Source organism: Schistocerca cancellata, chromosome 4 (assembly GCF_023864275.1).
Source record: "Schistocerca cancellata isolate TAMUIC-IGC-003103 chromosome 4, iqSchCanc2.1, whole genome shotgun sequence".
NCBI lineage: Eukaryota > Metazoa > Arthropoda > Insecta > Orthoptera > Acrididae > Schistocerca > Schistocerca cancellata.
Window position 1 is genome coordinate 589,749,671 of NC_064629.1, and position 27,482 is coordinate 589,777,152.

Here is a 27,482-nt window from a genome sequence, read left to right on the forward strand (position 1 = left end):
TTGTAGCAAAATTTCACACATGGACACACACATTGTTCTTCAAGCTCCTTCATTGCATTAATCCAATGAGCAGGCTGTACACAAGCTTACTTCAGCAGCTGTGGTTTGCTTGTTAATTGTCTAAACCTGCTGCTAGGTGCACTAGTAGCTGCAGCATGCTCTCTCTGATGGTTGGTGTGATATTTCAGAAGTTCTTTTTCTTTCTGAACACACTTCATATACTGTATCTATTAATGAAATTTACAACTATAATAACACATTGGGAACAAACTGTTTTTTATGAATTAAAGAAGTGTTCCACAGTAAAGGTAGTGAATTAAATGCGATGTCCTGAACTCTAATTCTCAAAAATATTCTTGATAACTAATCCTACTTCATTGGTGTTACTTTTTTGTGGAAAAGCTATTACACTTGCTTAAATAAGTGGGTGTTTTGCAAGAGATCTGGTATAATCCTAGGAAGTGACAATTTACTCTCAACATAAACAAATGTAATGTAAAGAAATACATAGAGAGAAAGAACCCTTATTGTATGATTACACTACTGTAGAACAATCATGGGAAACAATTACTTCTATAAAATATCTAGTAGTGAGCAGTTTGAAGTGGAATGACAACAAGAAATTAACTACAAATAATGCCCATACTAGACTGAGATTCATTGCAAGATCCTCAGGAAATGTAGTCCATCAACAAATGAAGTAACTCACCAAACATTCATTGGACCAATACTTGAATACTGCTTGTCAGTATGGGATCCATACCATGTCAGGCTGATAGAGGAAATAGAGAAGATTCAAAGAAGAGTGGCACATTTCATCATAGATTCATTTAGTAAGCACAGAATAATCACAGAGATCTTATAGATCTTATAATTAAGTTTTCCCTGAGACATTTAAGCCTCATCTTTATCTGCGATAATGTTGGAACCTGAAGAAATGAATTAAAATTTGTGCTGCAGCCAGGACTACTAGCCCAGGTCTCTCTTGCTTACTAGGTAGATATGCTGACCATTAAGTTACTACAGAACTATGGGCAACAGAGCTGCACGAACTACCCAAATCGAATGCCCTCCCCATCACAAAACCCAATTCACATCTTCAGCTTATTTTTCCCTTACAGTGTCACTGGTAATAATGACAATGTAAGGGATTAATAAGCTGAAGATGTGAACTGGAATAGATTAGATTAGTACGTGTTCCATAAAGCATGAATATGACACTTCGTAATGATGTGGAACGTGTCAGGTTAATAAAATGTGTCTATACAAGATATTACATTACACAAAATATTACATGACAATTAATATTTATAATTTTTTTGGGGAGGGGGGGAGGGGGGTTAGGGAAATTACCCACTTACTATATCCAAAAATTCATCTAATGAGTGGAAGGAGTTGCCATTAAGAAATTCTTTCAATTTCCTTTTAAATGCTGTATGGCTATCTGTCAGACTTTTGATGCTATTAGGTAAGTGACCAAAGACTTTTGTGGCAGCAAAATTTACCTCCTTCTGAGCCAAAGAGAGATTTAACCTTGAGTGGTGAAGATCATCCTTTCTCCTAGTGTTGTAGCCATGTACACTGCTATTACTTTTGAATTCGTTCAGATTGTTAGTAAACTCAAATGTTTCAGCAGATACTCAGTGTGTTTTTTCCAGTTCAACCCCTCATCAATGCATACACCTAGACATTTTGAATATTCTACCTTAGTTACCGATTTCTGATCGAAGTCTATATTTATTAACGGTGTCATTCCATTTACTGTGTGGAACTGTATATGCTGTGTTTTGTCAAAGTTTAATGAGAGCCTATTTGCAGAGAACCACTTAATGATTTGCTGAAAAACATCATTTACAATTTCACCAGTTAATTCTTGTCTGTTGAGTATGATAGCTATACTTGTATCATCGGCAAAAAGTACCAGCTTTGCACCTTTGTGAGTATAGAATGGCAAGTCATTAATATATATTAAGAACGGAAGAGGACCCAAGACCAAACCTTGTGGCACCCCATTCTTGATCGTTCCCCAGTTTGAGAAATCACCAGTTTTTTGCATATTATGTGAACTGCTTATTTCAACTTTCTGCACTCTTCCAGTTAGGTATGATTTAAACCATTTGAGCACTGTCCCATTCATACCACAGTACTTGAGCTTATCTAGAAGTATTCCATGATTTACATAATCAAAAGCCTTTGAGAGATCACAAAAAATCCCAAATTAGTGAAAGTATATATATATATATATTTTTTTTTTTAAAAAAGAAAGATGATGAGACTTACCAAACAAAAGCGCTGGCAGGTCGATAGACACACAAACAAACACAAACATACACACAAAATTCTAGCTTTCGCAACCAACGGTTGCCTCGTCAGGAAAGAGGGAAGGAGAAGGAAAGACAAAAGGATATGGGTTTTAAGGGAGAGGGTAAGGAGTCATTCCAATCCCGGGAGCGGAAAGACTTACCTTAGGGGGAAAAAAGGACAGGTATACACTCGCACACACACACACACATATCCATCCACACATATACAGACACAAGCAGACATTTTATACACTCCTGGAAATTGAAATAAGAACACCGTGAATTCATTGTCCCAGGAAGTGGAAACTTTATTGACACATTCCTGGGGTCAGATACATCACATGATCACACTGACAGAACCACAGGCACATAGGCACAGGCAACAGAGCATGCACAATGTCGGCACTAGTACAGTGTATATCCACCTTTCGCAGCAATGCAGGCTGCTATTCTCCCATGGAGACGATCGTAGAGATGCTGGATGTAGTCCTGTGGAACGGCTTGCCATGCCATTTCCACCTGGCGCCTCAGTTGGACCAGCGTTCGTGCTGGACGTGCAGACCGCGTGAGACGACGCTTCATCCAGTCCCAAACATGCTCAATGGGGGACAGATCCGGAGATCTTGCTGGCCAGGGTAGTTGACTTACACCTTCTAGAGCACATTGGGTGGCACAGGATACATGCGGACGTGCATTGTCCTCTTGGAACAGCAAGTTCCCTTGCCGGTCTAGGAATGGTAGAACGATGGGTTCGATGACGGTTTGGATGTACCGCGCACTATTCAGTGTCCCCTCGACGATCACCAGTGGTGTACGGCCAGTGTAGGAGATCGCTCCCCACACCATGATGCCGGGTGTTGGCCCTGTGTGCCTCGGTCGTATGCAGTCCTGATTGTGGCGCTCACCTGCACGGCGCCAAACACGCATACGACCATCATTGGCACCAAGGCAGAAGCGACTCTCATCGCTGAAGACGACACGTCTCCATTCGTCCCTCCATTCACGCCTGTCGCGACACCACTGGAGGCAGGCTGCAAGATGTTGGGGCGTGAGCGGAAGACGGCCTAACGGTGTGCGGGACCGTAGCCCAGCTTCATGGAAATGGTTGCGAATGGTCCTCGCCGATACCCCAGGAGCAACAGTGTCCCTAATTTGCTGGGAAGTGGCGGTGCGGTCCCCTACGGCACTGTGTAGGATCCTACGGTCTTGGCGTGCATCCGTGCGTCGCTGCGGTCCGGTCCCAGGTCGACAGGCATGTGCACCTTCCGCCGACCACTGGCGACAACATCGATGTACTGTGGAGACCTGATGCCCCACGTGTTGAGCAATTCTGCGGTACGTCCACCCGGCCTCCCGCATGCCCACTATACGCCCTCGCTCAAAGTCCGTCAACTGCACATACGGTTCACGTCCACGCTGTCGCGGCATGCTACCAGTGTTAAAGACTGCGATGGAGCTCCGTATGCCACGGCAAACTGGCTGACACTGATGGCGGCGGTGCACAAATGCTGCGCAGCTAGCGCCATTCGACGGCCAACACCGCGGTTCCTGGTGTGTCCGCTGTGCCGTTCGTGTGATCATTGCTTGTACAGCCCTCTCGCAGTGTCCGGAGCAAGTATGGTGGGTCTGACACACCGGTGTCAATGTGTTCTTTTTTCCATTTCCAGGAGTGTATATATATAAAAAACAAAGATGATGTGACTTACCAAATGAAAGTGCTGGCAGGTCGACAGACACACAAACGAACACAAACATACACACAAAATTCAAGCTCTCGCAACAAACTGTTGCCTCATCAGGAAAGAGGGAAGGAGAGGGAAAGATGAAAGGATGTGGGTTTTAAGGGAGAGGGTAAGGAGTCATTCCAGTCCCGGGAGCGGAAAGACTTACCTTAGGGGGAAAAAAGGACGGGTATACACTCGCACACACACACATATCCATCCACACATATCGTATATGTCTTTCCGCTCCCGGGACTGGAATGACTCCTTACCCTCTCCCTTAAAACCCACATCCTTTCGTCTTTCCCTCTCCTTCCCTCTTTCCTGATGAGGCAACAGTTTGTTGCGAAAGCTTGAATTTTGTGTGTATGTTTGTGTTTGTTTGTGTGTCTGTCGACCTGCCAGCACTTTCGTTTGGTAAGTCACATCATCTTTGTTTTTAGGTATATTTTTCCTACGTGGAATGTTTCCTTCCATTATAACTATATATATATATATATATATATATATATATATATATATATATATATATATATATATATAGCATCTTCTGTCAAAATACCCTTCTGGAAACCAAACTGACATTATGTTAAAACTTTATTTTTACAAAGGTGTGAAACTACTCTACAATACATTACTTTTTCAATAATTTTTGATAAGGCAGTCAGAAGAGAGATTGGGTGGTAGTTGTTGACATCAGATGTATCCCCTTTTTTATGCAGTGCTTTAACAATGGCATACTTTAGTCTATCTGGGAAAATACCCTGCTTCAGAGAGCTATTACATATGTGGCTAAGAATCCCACTTATTTCTTGGGAACAAGCTTTTATTATCCTGCTGGAAATGCCACCAATTCCATGTAAGCTTTTATTCTTGAGAGTTTATTATCTTCCTAATTTCAGAAGGAGAGGTGGGTGGAATTTCAATTGTATCAAATTGTGTGGGTAAGGCCCCTTCTGTTAACTGCCTTGCTTCTTCTAATGAACATTTAGATCCTATTTTCTCTACAACATTTAAAAAATGATTATTCAAAATGTTTTTGAATTCCTGCTTGCTGTTTGTCAAGTTTCCATTTGATTTCATGGTAATGCCGTCATCCTGTACACTTGGTTGCCCAGTCTCCCTTGTAATAATATTCCAAATTGTTTTGATTTTGTTATCAGAGGTATTGATGTGAGATATGATGCATATGTTTCTGGACTTTTTAATAACCTTTCTTAATGTAGCACAGTAGTTTTTATAATAGTTGGCTGTTTCTGGGTCATTACTCTTTCTTGTTGTTAGATACAGTTCCCTTTTGTGGTTACAAGATATTTTTATTCCTTCAGCAAGCCAAGGTTTTTTGCATGATTTCTTATTATTAGATTTAACTATTTTCTTGGGGAAACAGTTTTCAAATTCTCTTACAAGTGTATCATGAAATAAGTTATATTTTAAATTAGAATTCGGTTCCTTGTACACCTCATCCCAGTCTAACTGCTGAGTTTCTGTTGGGAGAGCAATCGACTTGTATAGTTCGTGCAGCTATGTTGACCATAGTGCTGCAGTGGTGTAATGGTCAGCGTATCTGCCTAGTAAGCATGAAAGACCTAGGTTTGAGTCCTGGCTGCAGCACAGATTTTAATTCATTTCTTCAGCTTCCAACATTATTGTAGAATCACAGATATGATCAACCAGCTCCAGTGTCAGACACTGCAAGAGAGGCATTCTGCATTGCAAAGTGGTTTATTGCTCTGAGAGTGTATATTCCTAGAAGAGTCAACAAATACAGTGCTTCCTTCTGTGTATATCTTGTGAAAAGACCATGAAAATAAAATTAGAGGCATTCAAGCACACATGGAGCCTTACAGGCAGCCATTATTCCTGAAAACTATTCACTACTAGAATAGGAAAGGAAGGAAGTGACATTAGCACATGAAGTACCCTCCACCCCACACCACAATGTAGCTTTTGGGGTATACATGTATATGCAGATGTAGAAAAACTTCATACTGCGATCTGAATAAATGTTGATGTTACTGCAACCTACATATCTTAGTTTCCCTCTGCTGTTTTATCCTCCACACTTCCCTCCAATACTAAACTGATGATTCCTTGATGTTTGAGAATGTCTTCTATCAACTGATCCCTTCTTTTAATCAAATTGTGCAATGAATTTCTTCTCTCCCCACTTCAGTTCAGTGTCTTCTCATTAATTAAGTGAGCTAGTCATCTAATCTTCTGCATCATTCTGTAGCAACAAATTTATTTATTTTTCATTTTTTGATCACTTTTTCTAGTGATATTGGTTACATCAGTATATACAGGAATGTATTTAAAAATGTTTGGCAGTTGCATAAAAACAAAAAATCTACACAATTTTTCCTGCATTTGTGACAAAACAGTGCAAATTTAAATTTCATGCCATATGAAATAAAAACAGTTTTCTGTATGAACACACACATACACACACGCAAAACAGTTTCAGGCAGAGTTGCAAATATATAGCTGCGCATACGTGCAGTTGTCAGCACAACATCAAGTGATTTTGTATGGGATTTGTAGATAGATATCTTAATTAAGGATTTTCTATGCTTTGTTCCAAGCTCTCCCTTTCCATGATAACAACAAGCTGAGACAAGGTGATATCTTACTTCCTGTGTGAATGTAGAAGGAGTTTTTAAGTTCCTGATACTGGTTGTAATATACAATTTGGCTATTTCAAGATCTTTGTCACTTAATGTTGCATAGTTTAGGGTTGATGGATAAAAGTTAGTTCTGTACATTCAAAAACTATGTGCAGTTACTTACACCTAGTGCTATGAATATGTATATTTTTGTTCAGCTGTACAATTTATTTTTAAGGATCTATTTTTGTGGGAATGCCTTGGTGATAGATTTACAGTGCACATACTTTTACAGTTTAAATAATCTACATATGTGTATATTAGCTGCACTGCCCCACGTAGGTAGACAGTATGAGATTTGTGAATGAGTAAGACCATTAATATTTTTTGGTAAAGTGTCATAATGGACAATTTGTGATATTTATCTCAGGAGAAATATATTTGTGCTACTTTTTGAATAGATTATCATCCTATGACATGAAAGTCCCCACCATCAATTCTACAATGAACTTGTGGGCACTTAGTTTATCCACATAAATAGCTGCACATAGCTTTCTAATGTACAGAATTAACTTTTATTCACACATGTTAAAATACAATATAATTCAGTAAAGACAGATAACTAAAAGTATAAAACTTACAAGGGAACAGCAAAGATAAAAATACACATCAGAAAAGTCACCTATAAGGACCACTAAGCTGATGACACACAAGCATAAGAATTTATCACTGCCACACAGTGGCTTCCTAACACTTAAATTTGTATTAGATACTAACCAATTCCTCTTTTTGCAGAACTGCTTACCTTGTTACTGCCAGTCTACAATTTATATGCCCTCTATTTCAGCCATCATCAGTTACTTTGCTGACCAAATAGCAAAACTCGTGTACTACTTTTAGAGTCTCATTTCCTAATCTTAATTCCCTCAGCATCACCTGAACTGTTAGCATAAAGAACTAGAATATCATTCACACACTTCCATCATGATGTAGTATAAGTTGTAAATTTCTTTTAATTTTCAAATTTGTGTCTTTTATACAAAATACTGCAGTTCTAAGCTATGGTCACATAAACAATTAAAGAACTAGGAACTTTTTAATACTATATTAATTGTTATAGTTATTATAAGCAGAGTCTGATGTTTTAGTGAATATTTGTGTCTTTTGTGCAAAAAGAGATTATGATATGAACTATGCTCACATGATGTGGTAAGAGTGGTAAACATCTTATTACTTTTTCATGTTATTGTTAAGAATATCCATGCATTTGTCTTTCTTGAGGTTTAGTCATGGTTTGAATTGAAAAAAAAGACTAAGTATAATTGTGTGTAAGTGCTTTTTTGTATATAAACTCCTGTATATGCTCATCACATTAATTCATGTTGTCTTATCTAATCCTCATCTGACTTGTCCCTTGTCAGATTCTATTTATGTACACAAATAATGAAGAGGATCAATAAAAGAGTACAATACAATACTCTAATGTGACTACATTCTATTACTCTTGTTTTGCTTTTGGTGATATTCATCTTATATCCTCCTTTCAAGACGCTGCTCATTTCATTCAGCAGCTCTTACAAGTGCCATGCTGTATCTGACAGAGTATCAGTGTTACTGGCAAATCTCTAAATTATTATTTCTTTTCCTTGAACTTTTTCCTTCTCCTATTTCTCTCTGGTTTCCTTCACTGCTTGCTCAATGCACAGACTGAATAACATCAAGGGATATGCTATCTCACTCCCTTCACAATTATTGCTTCCCTTTCTTGCCCTCCAACTTGTTAAGGACTACATTTCACTATTGTCCTTGTTCACACACTGGAAAACTATTAGTCTTGTTCTGATGTCAGAACAACCTCAAAACAATACAGACAAAGTGGCTGATGTAAGAGACAGTTGTCTGTTATAACAACAATATTACAGTCAAAGAACTATGTGCAGTGATAAACACATTTAATAAGAAGTCAGAAAAAAATTTCAACAGAAAGACAGCCTACACCACTAATTACTGACCATTTTTGACATGAGTAAAATGTCTTGTATCTCAACATGTATTTGCTTACAAAAATATGTTTACTAGACTTTTTTCTGGTTCTGAGCCATACTACCTCCTGCAAGAATATGGGATACTTGTCACATAGATTTAGCAGTTATCATCTTTTAACTGTGTATAGTGTACTCAGTACCCCAAAACTTGTAACAGAAAAGGTAAATTTTTATAACTTACTGTATTTGTTACCAAAATGTTTTAAAATGTATGGGATGTTCATAAATAAGAATAATTGGTTGACAATATTTTTCTTTATCTACATAAAAGTGCTATTACCTGATACATGCATATCACTCTTTTTGTATTATGTGCACAACAGCAGTTCTTCTAGTGATGGTGACTATGAAACAGAGGAGTGTGTTGGGGCAGATGAAGAACCAAAGAACAATTCAATGGAGCCAGTCAGTATAACAGCAACACCAAGTGAAGTGAGCATAGCCACAGTGCCTGCCTCAGAGGATAGTGACAGCATGCAGCCCACCATGTGGCTTGGTACCGAAGATGGCTGCATCCATGTCTACAACTGCACTGATAACATCAGAATCAAGAAGAACAAGATTAAAATTCAACATGGCTCATCAGTACATTGTATCATGTGAGTGTCCTTCCCCCCCCCCCTTAATTAATTTGGGCAATCTGGTAAGCTATAGATAGCAGTGCTCAAGTTGTGTGTTGTGCTTCTTGACTTCCATAGGGATTGGATAAAGTTTTACAGTGCAACACAGTAAATAAAATTTGCACTTATGAGAATTTTCAGATATCCCATTTCATAGTATTTTTTATGTCATTCTGACCAATGAATCATTGTCAGAGTGAATGTTTCTCCATAAAATTACCTCACTGAACTGACGGGTCCTCTTTACATATTCTGAGTAAGGAGCATTTGTCAAATTTAATATCCTTTTTAGTTTGTATCTCATAAAACCATGATAGGCCCACAAAGGATTTCTAAAAGTATCACTTTCAAATTAGGTCAAAAGGCAAGCATACATGCTGCATATTACCAGCTCTCATCCCTAAGTTTTCCTATTCTTTACTATCCCAGTCACTTTTACTGCTACTCTTCTATTTCATTAGCAGAAATTTTTGTTCTGCTAATAGGTGACATTTCTTGTAACTGTTGCTGAACTATATATACAGAGTGTACATAAAGTCCAGGAACTCTTTCCATTATTTATTGCACAAGAACTAAACATTGTACAGATGTCATAAATATTGCATTTTGAAGAGAAAGTCTGAAAGTTTTTTTACAAACATTTGATATGCAAACCATGAGTGACCCAGCAAACTTTAATACGGTAATCGAATTCTTGTCAATATTTCTATATTCTCTCCCAGACCTCTGCTACATCACATGGTAGAGGTGGTACATACACCAGATCTTTAATGTGTCCCCACAGAAAAAAGTCACATAGAGTGATATCTGGTGATCGGGGAGGCCATTTCATGAAACAGCTGTCCTCTTCTGTAGCACAGCTGATCCATTAATGGCAGCTCCATGTTCAGGTACCCACGAACTTCATGATGAAAATGGGGTGGATGAACGGAGAGTCCAACAGCATTTTAGGCATCAGCCATTGCTGCAACATGTCCAAGTTGGAATATCAAGTGACATTGTTCTCACCGAAGAAGAATGGCCTGTACAGTTTTTGATGTGGCAAGGCACAAAAAACATTTACCTTTGGGGAATCATACTCAAATTCAGTGCATTTGTGTGTATGCTTTGTGCCCCAGATTCAACAATTATGCCTATTCACTTTCCCATTAGTGTGAAAAGTGGCTTCGTCACTAAAAATTAAGAGGTCAACAATGCTATCTCCATCCTCATTCAACTGTTGCAACTGCGAACAAAACTCAAAACCCTTGTCCTTGTCATCATCATTGAGCTTCTGCACTAGCTACAATTCGAATGGTTTCATCTACAGCTTCTGTTGTAGGACTTTCCACAGTGTCATTGGAGCCATTTTGAGTTCATGGGATGAACAATGCACTGATTTCTTTGGGCTCCTTATGAATGTCACTTGTACATGCTCCACATTCACTTCACTCACACTGAGACGTCAGTTTCTCTTTGCCAGGCACAAGCAACCCATTGTAAGAAATTTGTTGTGCCAGTGGTAAATGGCCTTTTGGCCTTTCTTGTTGGTGGCTTCTTACTGTACTTGGTTCTAAACATCTATTGTTTTTGTCAAACTCCAACACACAGAAAGCAGAACTCCGCACCTGAACTTGCCATGTTTGTGACTCGCACTGACTATCGGCAGATTACCAAACTACACTGTGGCGGTATACATGAAAAAACTTTCAGGGTTTCTCTTCAAAATGACATGTGTATGATATCTGAACAATGTTTGGTTCTTGTGCAATAAATAACTGAAAGTGTTCCTGGACTTTATGTACACCCTGTGTGTGTCTATCGTAAAGTCAAGCATACACTAGCTCTTATCCCTAAGTTGTCCTATTTACTAATCCCAGTCACTTCTACTGTTACTCTTCCATTGCATTAGCAGAAGTTTTTGTTCTGGTGATAGGTGATATTTCTTGTACCTATTGCTGCAGTCATAATATCCACATTGTGTCAGTCCAGATTTTATCCATCATTAGTGCATTCCAGTCTTTACAGATTCATGTAAATATTACCATGATTCTGTTTGTGCCTGAACACTAAACAAGAAAAGTATACAATATAGTATTTACAAAACATTTAATAAGCTAGATGAATATCATCAAATTACTGGGAGAGAAAATGGTACCAAATTATTTGTGATAGTTAAAATCTTTACTAAATAACAAGTTTTGTGTTGCCAATTACATTCTTGCTTATGACCTTTGCCATTACATGTCACAGAATTCATCATAGGATTATGTGTGAGGTGATTTTTATCCAACCAGGCCCTTACTTGAGTGCCCTGATATGAAAGAAGATCAATAATTTTATCTCTGTAACTCTTTTCCTTAAAACAGTCTCTAATATCCTAATAATCTATTCCATTAAATGTAGCAGTCATATATTAACACTGTATTTTTAAATGATCTTTTTTTTTCAGATACCTGGACAATAGAGTTTTTGTGTCCTTAGCAAATGGAGATATCACAGTGTACACTAGAGACTCAAGTAAGTGACAGTTTTCTTTGTTTTTCTTTTATTTTAAAGCCTACCATTATAATCTATTACGTAAAATGTTGAGTTAAAGTCAGTATTGATCAAAGCACTTTTATTTGCATAATAAATGAAAATGTTACAAAAGAGATGAAAACACACAAAAAACTTGAAAATTTCTTGGCATATTGTTGTCACCATGGCCTGACAACAATACCAGAGCATAAAAGTGTTGTGTTAAACAGCTAACTAGAGCAAACACATTTGGCTAATGCTAGATGTGTATTTTGTTAAACACATATAAAAATGGTAGAATGTTTTGTACATCCTCCTTCTCATTCCAGCAAAACAATGTTATGTGATAATACAAAATAAGCAATTTTTCTTAATGCAAAATAAATGTTCAAGGTGAAAAATCATAAACTGTCAGGAACTGATCATTTTGTTTGATTGTATGCTAGTATCTTGACTTTTTACACATAAACTCCAGTTCATGTCATCTTTGATGACTTGAAAGACATTTTTTTCAGATTTTGTGAAGAAAACAAAGTAAAACCAGAGTGAAATCAGCAAGAGCTTAATCATAGTAGAAAGTAACTTCTGTGGCCCACTTCTCAATATAATGCACATTGCCTTACTGTGACACTAACTTTTCATTACATCTCTGTTGAATTGTGCTGTGATGGTAGATGAAATATGCAGTCATAACTGCTGGTAATAACCCAATCCTCAAGTAAGCCAAACAAGTTGGAGCAGATATTATGCACAAAAAATTTTAGGGGACAACTGTGAATTTCAATGTCTACTATGTAACACTGTGAAGATTTCATTGTAAAGTAGGTAGAAAGTCAAGTTGTCTCTTGACATTATTCTGCTTTACAATGACACAGAGTTGTATACTGCTATGACAACTTAACATGTGTTTGAAGTATGTGGCTGGGAGTAGTTTGCTCTTTTAAGCCTAGATAAGAGCTACTCCTCTACATTAAATAAAGCTCTCTCTTCCTGACTAAGTATACTTTATTTCCAAATATTTACCACTCTTTCTCTCAGCCTCTTCTGTTTTTGTCCCTGACCTACTGTAAAGGAAAACTTGATTCATAGTGTTGTAAGAAGGATTTCAGTAAGTCATTAAATTTCTCACCTTGTTCATTCTGTAAATTTTCTCTGTATAATGTAACTGTGTTAGCATTTATGATTCTGTGAAATTTTACTATTCCAGTTTTAGTGAAATTTATTTTATTGGGATCCTTTATTGCTGATATTTGACCCTCAAGGTGAGGTATAACATTTATTATAGAACCATGTTGATTTCATGCAAGATAATTGGATTAACAAATAAATTATCAATTGGTGTTGCACTGTATCCTATTGTAACTGAGAATTTTGCAATTAGGGATGAAACTAAGGCTGGACATTAGTAACACTAAGTGCCCTTGCTCAGAACCAATCTGAATGAAATCAATACTGATATCGTTACATACAGTTATTTCCCAGTAACTTCTACCAACCATACAATTCATATTTGCATTGCTCGAGGCAGAGAGTCGATGTGCAGGCTGGCCAATTGCACTTGCCCATGCATCCTCTGAGTGGACAGGTGTCTGCACCTTCAGCAGAATCTGAACAGGCACATGGGTGTGTGGGATTTGCTAGTTATAGGGAGTTTCAATGTTTGGTGCATTATGGCCCCTAATGGAATTCATCTGAGATGTACAGCCTGTGGCTGTTGAACAAGCAAGGTACAGCCGTCTACAAGTTCTAGCTTATATCAGCACCAATGACATCTGTCATTTGGGTTCTGAGGCCACCCTTGCTTCATACAGGATGCTGGCAGAAGTGGTGAAGACTGTTGACCTTGCACAGACAGTGCAAGCAGAGCTCACAATCTGCAGCATTGTTCCTGGGACTGATATGGATCCTTTGGTTTGTAGGTGACTCAAGGGTCTTACCCAAAGGATTTGTCAATTGTGTGATGATCTTGGCTACAGATTTCTGGCCTACTTTATGGGATTGGTAATTTTTGTAGGACTCCCCTTGACTGGTCAGAGGAAGTAGCTACACAAAGGAAGTAGCTACTCATGTAGCAGAGTACTTGTGGAGTGCGTATGGAGGTTTTTTAGATTAGGTGTCAGTTTGAGGTACTCTGATTAATGCTCACCAATCAAAATGTAGAGAGCAGAATCAGACCATGTACAAAATAAAGACACTTTGACTGTCAAAATTTTATCAGTAAACTGTTGAAGTATTCATAAAAAGGCTGCTGAATTTACTGCCCTCCGAGAAAATTTTTGTGCTCAAATTATTCTCAGAGCTGAGAGCTGGCTGAAACCCAAAGTATAAATCTGTGACATATTTAATGAGGTGTGGAATGCATATCAAAAAGACAGAGTAGACACCATAGGAGGGGAAATGTTCATTGCAGTTGACAAAAATATCGTGTCTATCAAGATGCAAACACCCTGATTGTAAAGTTATCTGGATGCTTGTAACAGGTCTGAGTGAACTTAAGTTAATTATCAGATGTTTTTGCTGGACACCTGGTTTTATTGTGACAGTTTTAGAATCTTTCAAAGGAAGTCTATGCACAGTAACTCGGTAATTCAGTATTAATTGAAGGTGACTTTGACACACCATGTATAGACTGGGACATTGAAGGTTTCATTTCAGGTGGTACAGCCAGGCATTCTTGTGAAGTGTTTTCCAATACATTTTCTGGACACTGGCTTGAGCAGCTAGTTTGAAGCCAATATGTTATGGAAATTTTTAAACATTGTAGTTTTATATAGATTTGACCTCATTGACAGTGTCAGTATAGAGACAGGGATTAGTGATTATGATGTTTTCATAACAATGACAGTTACTAAAGTTAATAAATCCATCAAGAAGGCTAGGAAGTATTTTTGGTAGAAGGAACATATAAGCATTTGTTAGCAATGCACTTACAAAATGAAAGGACATCATTTAATTTCAGTATGATGGATGTAAAGGAATTATGGGCAAAGTTTAAACAAATTATAAATCATGCCCTGAAGAAGTATGTCCTGGTAATTGGGTCTAGGATGTAAAAAAACCCATGGTGGTTTAATAACAAAATTTGGAAATTGCTGAGGAAGCAGAGACTGTTGCACTCTCTGCCCAATAAGCAATGCACAGATGATGATAGGCAAAAGTTAGTAGAAATTTGTGCATATCGAAGAAGATCAATGCACAAACCTGTGCCATTAGGTGTCACATCCTACTGTTGGTGCATCATTAACATGATACGAGCACCACTTTGGACTAGTTACAGGGTGCTGGACTGGAGTGGGTGAGATGGTCAGTTGTTGTGAACTTGTGAGCAAGTGCTCACTTGACGATACCCCTGCAGTTGGCTATTTTTTCCAGCAGACATGTGCAGTAGTTGACTATTTCACTCTTCTGACTGTCCTGTTTCATGATGTCATTGGAATTTGAATTAACACCCAGCTTTGTTTGAATGCTGAACTGGTAGGACAAATGCTGGCACATATTTAAACCATACTTCATCCAAGATTAAACTGAACAGTATGTCCTTTCTGTTAATTAAAGTTATTTGGGTAAATCTAGACTGAATGTGAAGTGTAGTACTTTATAAGACCAATGTTTTGTGTTAACTCTTGTTGTTATGTCCAAACTGGTGAAGGTTGGTTAACTAGAATAATATTTTTCAGCGTAACTCTAATGTTAAGTTTACTACAGAGAAACTGAGTTGTTTCAGCAGCACATGAATGTCACTACTGTGGCATTTGGTAATATAGTGCCTCCTGTGTGGTTATACATGGTGCCCTTACATTAATAAGCTTACTGCCAGTTTCATTTGCACTTGTGTACCACTGAACCAACTCAGTTTCTCTCCAGTAAACTTAGCATTAGACCCATTAATATAGGTGTGTGTTCACAAGCTGAAAAATATTATTCTAGTTATCCAAACTGCACCAGTTTGGACATAACAACAAGAGTTAACATGAAACACCAGTCTTATAAAGTACTACACTCCAAATAACTTTAGTTAACAGAAAAGACATACTGTTCAGTTTAATCTTGGATGGTGTATGGTTTAAATATGCAGAAGTGGTTGTCCTGGCAGTTCAGCATTCAAATGCAATTTCTATGTGTCACCAACAAATGCAGTCTATTCATGCTGGGTGTTTATACAAATTCCAATGGCACCATGAAACAGGACAACCAACAAAGTGATCCATTACTCAGATTCCACTATTGCACATATCCACTGCACAATCTAGCCAACCACATGTGACAGTAACCATATCCTTCAGTCAGTACTTGTTTATGAGCTCATGCCAACTCATCACTTTGACTGCTCCAGTTCCAACACACTGCAACCACTGCCAGGTGGCACTCAGATTGTGACAACAATTTACCAGCAGCAAGATGTACCACATAACAGCACAAACCATACTGTAACTACCACTATCATGCCTCAGCAAAGAATCTTGCTGAGAATTTGAGAAAATTCTGGTCCTACATAAAATTGCTAAGCGAGTCAAAGGCTTCTATCAGGTCACTCACTGATGAGTCTGATGTGGCAATAGAAGACAGCAAAATGCATTCTGAAGTTTTCAATCTTGCATTTAAGGACACATTTGTGCAGGTGGATTGTACAAACATACTGTCATCTGAGTGTCATACAGACACCAGCATTCCACTGGATAGGGTCTTCAAACTAATGTGAAAATTGTATCACTCTGTGAGCAATATGATAAGTCTTGGGAGAGAGAGAGAGAGAGAGAGAGAGAGAGATTTACCAAATGTTTCCTCACTGTTTATGGAGTACATCTCATCAAAGTCTACTTGAATGGTCGAAGCATACAGTATTTTGAGCCAAGCATATACACATGTGTAAAAATAATAATTCCCAATACATGTGGAGCCGGCCGGGCAGTTCTAGGCGCTTCAGTCTGGAACCGCGCGGCTGCTACGGTCGCAGGTTTGAATCCTGCCTCGGGCATGAATGTGTGTGATGTCCTTAGGTTAGTTAGGTTTAAGTAGTTCTAAGTTCTAGGGGACTGATGACCTCAGATGTTAAGCCCCATAGTGCTCAGAACCATTGGAACCATTTTGAACCAACACATGTGAAGTCAACTACAAGTAGCAATAAACACTTTCTTCCTGCACAGGTACCTCCACCATTTAAGTTTCTAAGCAATTAAGAAAATATCAGGACCTATGACTTCTAGTGAAATTACTGCTGCATTGTGTAGCTGCAGAATAAAAATTGAAATAATTTATGCATTTTTGTTCATTTCTTTTATGTTTTTTTACAACTGGAAACATGTTTCTTTAAAACTATGGTTTTTGTGTGTAGCTAAGAAGAGCCACACTTCATATGGTCCTATTATCTTTTAGTGCATAAAATATGGTGAATGAAACCTACCACTATTCTCTTAGATGAAGTGCTGAGGGTGGGAGACAGAAATAATGGCTGCTAAATCTTTCAATGGAATGGTCCTACACAATATGCTGAGACATACCTTGAACATTTTTTATACAGAACGAATACACCAAAAGAAAGACCCTGCCAGAATTATAGCTCCTAAGGCACCATCAAGCATTTTTTTAAAAAAATTTGAAAATTTCCAAATTCATAGCTCACCAGGTGGCTGGAGAAGTTCAAATGGCTCTAAGCACTATGAGACTTAACATCTGAGGTCATCAGTCCCTTAGACTTAGAACTACTTAAACCTAACTAACCTAAGGACATCACACACATCCATGCCTGAGGCAGAATTCAAACCTGCGACCGTAGCAGCAGTGCGGTTCTGGACTGAAGCACCTAGAACTGCTCAGCCACAGCGGCCAGTGCTGGAGAAGTGTATACCTCTCTCAGAGCTGTAACAGATTGTGCATGCCCAACATGGCAGGGGCATATCCGTGGTTGACAGTGCATCTATAAACAGATAACATGACTCAGCACAGTCATAATTTGTAAAACAAATTTCAGATTTCATTGATAGTTTCTCTGAAACAATTCTCCACATTTACTGTTCACTCATATTTTCAACTCATTTAATATCCAAAATAATTACCAGATGCTTTTGCAGTAGGATAAGTGTTAATGATGGAGATAAAACCAAATTAATGTTCACTGTGTTTAATACATAACATTAAGTAGTGTGCAAACTCATTTTTTCTTCATAAAATATGACCGTGAACTGCATAAATAGAAGAAAGACTTAAAAAAAGCTATAGATACATGCCAAAATGAAATTCACAAAACTGTGAAAGAAAAACTGTCTGAAATATTTACTGTACTGGGTAGCCACAAAGTCCCATTATCTACCATTATTATAGGATATAGACCACTAACTTAAATAATTAGCAAGAACAAAGTTCTTTGGAGGAGATTTCTTGAGATATAAACCATGTAGAGCTGCTATTGAGAGGAACTGCACTGTTAACAATGGAGATCTGAGAGATGGTCCTCTGAATCATAACTAAGATGAAAATTTCTGATTTCAAGACATATTTCACCTGCTTAGATTCAAGAAATCATACAGTACAGAAGGTCACAAAGAATGAAATTACTTCCATAAAAACTGTAGAGGAGACGCTGTTAATTTGTAGCTGATGTAAAGATGGAGCTTGCTGTTATCCTCACATCTGCTATGTATAATACTGATTAGTCAGGTTTCGTGATAGAACTGCAACCAAATCACATTTTACCATTTCACAGAAAAAAAAAACAAAGATGATTGTGGACACATTCATATACAACAATGACAGTGATAAGTATGAGTTTCTGCAGCTTTAGATCTGTCTTCAGGGACCTCAAGGTATATTAGGCCCAAAACTAGGAAAGGACTGTTAGTGACAAAAATCTTATAATCGACCTATCAGTACCTGGAGCAATAGGAAAGAATAATTTCACAATATTGGGAAAAGGATAAATTGCTACTCACCATAAAGATGAGCCAGTGACCTGCAGACAGACACAATGAAAAAACTGTTAAACATTATAGCTTTTGGCCAAAGCCTTCTTCATAAGAGAGAAGAACACACTCACACATTCACACAAGCAAGCATGCCTCAAATACACATTACTGCTACTACTGGCATCTCTGACCAGAATGCCATTGGCATCCTAATATTGTTTATATTCAAATCTGGAGTGTCCATTGTTTGAAAGAATAATTTTTAACATTTCATTTGAAGCAGTTTCTAACCAGTTGCAGATATTAATTCATTACTTTTATTAGACTCTTGCCATCTGCATACAATACCTCTGTATTTAAGGAGGACAATGAAAAAACAGTTGTTGTGATTCAGCTTCCACCCAGCACAAACAGTGTGACTCTCAAAATAGAATTTTTTTTACTGTGGAAAACATTTTTAAAGAAACTGTTGCACAATATAATTTCTGACAGCTCCATTTGAGATTTATCAGGAGAACAGTATTCTTAAATTGCCGTCATTTGTGCACCATCAGTTTGCACCATCATGTTTTACAAATTTCTTTAAGTATGCCCATTGAGCAGCCTAGTAAACAGAGCAACAACCAGGTTCGTTTCTAAACTCCACCACAATTCTGTCTAAATAAAAATAGTAATTACTGTGAAGTGCCAGAAAATTTTAATTTTTCTTTCATCAAGTATGCCTGGTGTAGAGAAAATGTTTGTTTTCATCATTCAAAAAAGGTATTGCTTTATTGTGTTGACTATGGGCAATAAAAAAGGAACTCATTGTTACTGAAATATACATTATTCAGAAATTATCATAAGAACAGTGCTCCACAAATTGTTATAAAATGTTGTATGTGTAAGAAATATTTCATCATGATTGATGGAAATTGTCTGTAATATAACATCAAACACACACCATTGATGACATTTTCTTCTGCTAGTCATCTTTGTAAGAACTACATATGCAGCAGTTTAGCCATCAATATGAACTGCCTTGTATTTGAAACATTAATGCTACCTGACATTTTTTGTATGATTTAGGGGATTCAGATTCATGTGTGTCACTCCAGGTATTTGTACTATGCCTTGTTATGCTCTCTTGTCATGGTCAGTCGCACACTAGCCAGGAAGGGCTGTACAACCCACTATCATATGCAGCCATTCAGGCAACAAAAATGAGTAATTTCAACAATTTTAAAACAATATTTGCAGTGTTCTTAGCAGCTAAAATTTTGATACTACATTTCTTTCATTGTACTCTTCCTGCACAAAAAAATACAGGGTGGATTTCGATGTGTAGGACTGGACCATTCCAGCCACTCCTTCTGAAGGAGAATTAAATTTTCATCACTTATTAAGTAACCACCTCTGTATTTATTTGCTCTGCTTCTTATAAGTCTGTGTAGCTTCTATTATCAAGGTAATTTGATAGGAAGTTTTCTATTAATAAGTGCCTTTAGATAAAATATTTGCAAACTCATTTTTCATCTTCCTATTGTATCTTGAATACAGATGGTGGATGGAATACCACTGACCCACTGACAGTTGGTGTTGGGACAGCAGCAATGCCAGTGACACGAATGCTGTCCATTGGAGGAAAGCTTTGGTGTGGTTGTCATAATACAATAAAAATCCTGAACACTGTTTCACTCAACATTGAGGTGAGGCAAAAAATTCAAGTCTCTATGAAACTGTTTTTAGAAATTTATTCGATGGAATTATTTAGACTTGATAATCAAGTTATTTAAAATATTTTGCCTGATGATGATAGCATACCAGCAAACATACTGCCTTGTACAATAAAATATAACAATTAGACAAAAAGTAGTCAAAAGACTTTCTAGAATAGGATTCAGGACTCATGATCACTGAGAAAAAGAGCATTATTGTAAAATGTAATAAAATTCATAAGTCAAATTTATTTAATATGGTGTCTTGATAATGACCCAAAACAGACAGAAGTAGAGTTCTTGCATTTTCTTATAAACACTCCTGGTAATTAAGATGATTATCATCTGCTTCTTTAAATGCTGTCAACCACTGAATGCATTCTCTAACCCATACAAAATTCTTCTATCAGACTACTGGATTTAACAAGAGATGAAAAATATTGATTAAAGAACCTGTATTGATACTAAGTATGATCTGCAAGATCAAATGTTAAACTATGTTGGACTAGGAAGAAACTTTACAGGGAGTATATTTCTATTGATATGATGGAAAATGAAAAGAAGAGCAGCTGTTTTCAGTGACTTCTGTTTATGTTCTTCACTCATTTGTGAGAATTGTTGAAAATATTGGCAATCTTTCCAATTTGAACATTGATGTCATTTTCTACGAGTATTGGTCTAATTTTCAATTGTTTAAATAAAACCTACTGGCTTAAGGGAGTGCTTATTAATTTTTTAACCTTCCCCATTCTTTTTTTTCTAAGTGTAGCATAGCATTCACTAAGTTGAATGACTGTCATTATTTTGGGAAATGTATTTTCTGTAGGAGCTTGTGCACTACAGCTGATTAATTTTTAACCACATTTCTCTGACATAAAACTGCATTCTCACCATAATTTGATCTACATTTCACTGCTCTAATACTAATGTCTAAGCTTTAACTAATTATTTTGGACAATAGCTAGAGAATGTGTTAAATTTTTCTTCCCTCCACACTTGCATATGAATGGTGTGATGACTCAGCCAGCAGAAATATGAGACTGTGGGGCAGCAAACCCAGAAAATTTACTGCTTGTACTGTATTTTAATAGAAATTTTATATTTGGCATTACTTCATATCAGATAGATGTATTTAAAATGCAATGTGGTATAAATTCATAATAAAACCTTTCTACTGCCATCTACATCTTATCTTGATAAAAAGAGTTAATGGATTGCAGCAAGGTAAATGCAAATTATTAGTTTCACTTAATTGCTTAGTAAAAACCTGTTGCTCTTGTGTTCCTCAGAGAAGTGCCCAAACTGATTCCTGATTTATTAAGTAATGATATATGTATGAATACTATAAAATCAATTGATCCATCATTTTGCATTATGTTGATTCTGTCTCTGAATTTGATTTCAGAAAAGTACGTAAAGTTTCCACTCATGACTGACATGACATCTTTATTGGATTCACAATGTTTCCCACCAACTTTGTTTTAGATGGGATGGATGGAAGTTCGTGTGTGCAAACCCTGGAAAACAGGGATGATGATGCAATACTCTATACTTCAGATCCAGCTTACCCACTATCAAAATACCTTTAATTGTCACGATGGATAATTTTTTTATCAAGTATATGCTCATCCACTTGGTTCAAAACATTCACTCAGTATTTTCAAATCCTTATTTTACCTTTCAGAAGTAATTACTAAGAACAGCACACTTTGTATCCCAGAAAAAAGACTGTATTCTTTCCAGTAGGTGAAATCTACATCACAATTTGCTGTGCAGTGCCAACAGCTTCCATCCACTACTTTTCTTGCTGTTTCATTTATAGTATGGAAGAGCAGTGTCATACCTTATCCACAACAATCCATTAATGTAAAAAATCCATTAGATCCTTTTTTATATGTTTAGAATCATTGCTGAGAAATTTATTTTTAATGTTTCCTTTTGGTAACCACTAATGTTGCACAAAGGTTATTACATATTTAATTCTTCTGGTATATATACATCATCATCTAATTCTTCCATCTTAATCACCAATTGTGCATTTTTACAATGTTTTGATTTGTGGGTTCAGTTTTGAAATACTCTTCATGTTTCAATTCATTTCCCTATTTCTTAACTGTTAGGAATGAAGAACAAAATGTCTTATAAATCTTCATCAGTGTTGGGTAACTCTGTTGGACATGAATTGTGCAGAACTAAGAAATTTACCTAGTCTGTCCATCTGGATGATACAAACAAAACCAAACCATTTTGAAAATCTGCATACACAAACCAATCTCACAAATCTAATTGCAACTGGATTGATGTGATCATGCAACATGTACCAATGCAACAAAAACCAATTTCATTGAGATTAGATTAAGTGTACTCTTCATTCCAATTGATCCACAGTGAGGAGATCTTCTGGGATGGCATCACTATGGATCACTTGGAATGAAAGGTACATCTAATCTAATCTCTAATCTCAATGAAATTGATTTTTGTTGTGTTGGTACATTTGCATGATCATATCAACCCAGTTTCAAGTAGGCTTGTGAAGTTGGTTTGTGTGTTCAGCTTTTCAGAATGGTTTGGTTTCCTGTGTTTGATTCAGATTGATGAACTGGGTAAAATATCAACCTCACTACTATGCCAACCCAGAAACTTTTCATCTTACTGTTTTATTTGCGCTCATATGTAGATGACATTTTGAAATTCATTTCACGTGACATTTAAGTAACAGTGCCAAAATGCATAGTGCTGTTATGTAGCCCATCATTGTATGATTTTCATGTTCAAAGGATATTTTACTTGCATAGAATGAAAAAGATGAAGTTTGATAGACCCACTGAACATGAATAAAATTACTTTTTGGATTTGTTTCTGGTATTGTACATGGAAGTGCCCTCCAACAGAAGAAAATGTTTTTATTCCCCAATTAAGATCACAAAAGTCTTTTATTAACAGTTTGTGGAATACACTGAAACACAAAACAAATGATCAAGCAATATTGGGTGGGGACACCCTTACAGCATCTCTGCCAGACTGTAGCTGTTGATGGCATTACTCTATAAGAAGCTAGGCAAGCAGTGAAAGACAGTTTTGATGTGAGTGCCCTGACATCCTTTGACTTTTGATCTTCATGGTGTGGACAAAACATTCCATGAGCCTGTTTGAGGCAGGATGAAACAGAGAAGAAATGATACGTTTGATGCCATTGTGGGTATAGAACCAGCAGACAGCAGCCATCAGAAACTGAGGCCTGCTATCTGTGCCTAAGCTGCAGGGATATATTCACTGGAAATTTTTTTGAGGTCATTGTCTGCTGCAACTTGATGGCTTAGGGAAATTGAGAAAAAGAATTAAAAAAGGAAGAGTCACATGGCTCCCAAGAAAACTTCAACAAAATCCACATGCAGGTGTTCTCAGTGAATCCCAGCCAAGCAGAATATGATTGTTGAGGTGTTGCTCACTATGCCTGACTGGCCAAGTAATCATGCACTAGCTGTATGACATCATCATCCATTCATGGCCAGTACATATAGTGGAGAGTGAGCTGTTTCAAGTGGGAGGTCCCTCTTTGAGCGAGCTTTGCTACAGAGCTTGGGCAACACCACTCAACTGTCATCCTCCTGCATCATTGGCAGGCTGTTTTGCCTGATCTGGAGTTTGTAGTGTCAAACAACAAAACAATGGAGACCCACCATGCTAAGAACACACTTTGACAAGCCATCCTGTTTGGATATCCTGTAAAAAATGCTGCAATAGGGTGTTCTACTGTGACATGGATGCAACATCCATAGAATTTATTGAAAAGTCCTCCAAATGCTACTCAACCTGGAAATAAATCTGAAAACAGTTTCCTGTTTGTTGAATTCAAAATCTGAACTCAAAGGGACTCTGGAAAGGGCATCTGCATTATAATGCTTATGAGACAGCTGACAATGTATGGAGTAGTGGTAATTGGACATGTACAAGGCCCAGTGGCAAAGAGAGTTTACCTTGAGCCCAAACAAAGACAAGGGCTTATGGTCAGTAAGTAAACAAAACTTATTTTCTTAAAGGAAAATATGGAATTTATATACGCCAAAAATGACAGCCAGCACATACTTCCCTACTGCCAAATAATGTTCTTGATCTCGATTCGAGATTTTGTAAATGAATGCTATAGGCTTTTCCAAACCATCCAGGAATTTGTGGGACAGGACAGCCTCACCATTTGTGGAGTCATCTGTTGACAAAACCAATCATAGCTGAGGCTGATACATTGTTAAACAAGCGGCTAACTGTGGGCAAGCTTTTGAAGTTTGAAATGGCTTCTGACAAACTGTTAACCATTGAAAAGGAATGTCCTTTGCAGTATAACTGATTGTAAGGGTAAATGATAGAAGCTGCCTGAAGAATATAGGGAACCTTGCTGCAAAAAGCTGGAAGTTCTTACCATATTTGAGAATCAAAAAAATTTTTATTGTCTCAGCATAGTCCTGAGTCGGTTGTGGGCCTTCTAGGTAAATGACAGAAGGTTAAGAATATTTCTCTTAAAGAGCCTTTTCATACAGAGCCACAAAAATCCAATGCAGATTGTACTGATATTCGTCATTTGTACAACCCATAACCAGGAAGTCATCCAGATAGTAGACACAATGGGGAATATTTGCTATCAACTATGTAGCACTGACTGGGGCTATAGGACAAGAAAGAGTGGAAATGATTGACTGAGGTCACAGCTACATTAACACATCACACATTTATTAATATTCTCACAGCTTTAACAAGTTTACAACCTGTGCTCTGTACAACAATTTCTCTTAAAATTCAGACAGAATCAAAACAATTAGCAAATTAATAAAGCTAAACCATGACAATTATTCAGTAAAGGAATCCAGAAGCAAGTAAAGCTCCAATATCACTCAAATAACCAAACATGACAATTACTTATTCAGGAACCTAACTGATCTACAAAAATTAAAATTTAATTAAATTACTTTATGGGGCACAAGTATTATTCACCAGGTTCCAGGTTATGTGCTTATGAAAGAACCCCTGCATAACAATTAGCACAAAATACTGACCTATCTCCTTTTGTGGCAGTTTTGCCTGCTTTTATTTCTCTGTTTGTTAGTCCTCAGTGTCGATGTACTGCATCGCTACATTGGCTGAAAAATGGGGTTCGTAATTTTGACACTGACTACTATAAGTAATGTAGCCAACATATGCACAATCTTTTGCTTTCACTGTTTACACAACCCCCCAATAATACACATATATACATGTATGGCCAGTGCCTTATTGTTTATACTTTCCGTAAGCCTCATTAATAGTTTGCAGGTGAACCTCCACATACTGCTACAATAGTCTACTGTTGAACATCTGCAAGCCATAATAACATAAACATATATTTCAAAGTCCTTCAAGTAAATTGAACAGTCACGTTCATTGCTTTAACACATGGCCTATTGGTGTAACACTTATTTCACTGTTACGTAGATGCATTGTTGTTGTTCTAAGCAACAAAGACTCCTCATCTGAAACTCGGCCATGGACTGACTGTCTTGTGATCAAAAATTTGGTCCTTATATATCATCACAATAATAGGTACTGAAACTATGCATTGTTTGAAGTTAAATTTACAGAAATTACAATTAAAACTTAACTCATTAAATTAGCTGAACACATTGAAAAATTGTGTGTTTTTAACAGTTTCTTCTACTACAAGGGTTAAGCTGAATTATTTGTTTAAATCATGAAATTAACATATATAGTTACACAAACAATACTTTTGACAAAACAGTTAATTACTTTGGAATTAATTAAGGGCTGGCTTTGCTAACATGTTTTCGAATAGATACAAATAGATCCTTTAAAATTACTATTGGTTGTTCCTCCAAATGTTTACACTTAGTGCAGAATTTACATTTGTTTATATGTCAAACATAGAACTTAAGTTATGAAACAATTACTGATTTCACCCTATAATGAAACATACTAACTAGTAATAGTCAAAATAAATTAGAAAATCAGTTACATACCTAAAACTGAGCACAAAATTAGATCTGATGTTATATTCGTTAAAAACTAAGGACCAATCTTTCTCTTTTATGAAAATACAGATTATACTCCTGTATGTTAATGGTAATTAAGTCAAAATGAAGAAATGAATTTTAAGGAGGCAGATGACACAACAAGAGGGGAGTTAAAATTATCCCAGCTTGCTTTGTCACACTTTTTTCTCCTTTTTTTTCAGTTTACTCCATGAAAACCTGCAACATTACAGAAAGTTGAAGAAAGTTTTTTAAAAAAAGAATAAAGGCCTTAATAATATAATTTTACATACATATTCCAGACAATTATGCAAGATTGTACTATCAGCTGAACTGTACATGCTTTAATGAAATGTCTATAATACCACACACAGAAAGCAGATACCACTGAACAGTTTAAATCAGGCAAATGTCTCTGTAATAAAGTGTGTACATGAAAGTGCTGAATCTTTACAGCTTATGTAGCACATAAAATTAATACAACCAGTTTTGTGAGCTACAAAACACGTGAAGGAACTGAATGTCTGACACAGTCACGACACACAATTGCTGTGCATCTGGCTTATTCACATTTCATGAATGCACAGTGAATTCATGTCAAGCATACACAATGACAGTCCTCCATGCAACAAACTGTGATCCCTTCTGATTAGGTACAGCAAAGTAAACTCACCTTCTATCCATGTCAGTTGTTCCTTCACAGTTCATGACAACTTCCCACAGTACTGGTTCCAACTGCCTCTTTCTGCACAGCACTTGTGCAAGTCCCTTCTCTCATAAGCAGTGCCAATAGTGTGTGTGGCCAACATAGAATAACAGTTCAGATATTGCCAACCTAGGCCACAGTGTCAAACATGGCACATACTCCCCACCCCTTGCTACTGTTAGGCAACCTGCTGAAGAAACTCTTGAATCAGCCATGAGGCCTGGCTTTACCTGAGTTAGGTGTGCCCAGATCTCCTTCCCTGTCTAGAGCTCCTCCAAATGGATGATCACTGGTGTTAAAAATTCGTGAATTTGAGAGGGCCCAAAGAATCTGAGAAACAATTTTATGGTTATTTTTTCTGCAACTGTG

The 27,482-nt window shown here is 37.1% G+C and overlaps 1 protein-coding gene across 2 annotated transcripts in view; it reads left to right on the forward strand.

The window, feature by feature from the left end:
* The window catches only part of LOC126183680 (rho guanine nucleotide exchange factor 17), a 380,446-nt gene that overhangs the window by 326,923 nt on the left and 26,041 nt on the right, over positions 1-27,482 (forward strand). Inside the window, exons 12-14 of one of the 2 annotated variants that reach the window (XM_049925856.1) lie at positions 8,999-9,274; positions 11,727-11,794; positions 20,233-20,381. In XM_049925856.1, the coding sequence (XP_049781813.1) occupies positions 8,999-9,274; positions 11,727-11,794; positions 20,233-20,381 (493 nt within the window). The remainder of the gene's footprint in view (positions 1-8,998; positions 9,275-11,726; positions 11,795-20,232; positions 20,382-27,482) is intronic. The other variant, XM_049925855.1, reaches the window with a different exon arrangement.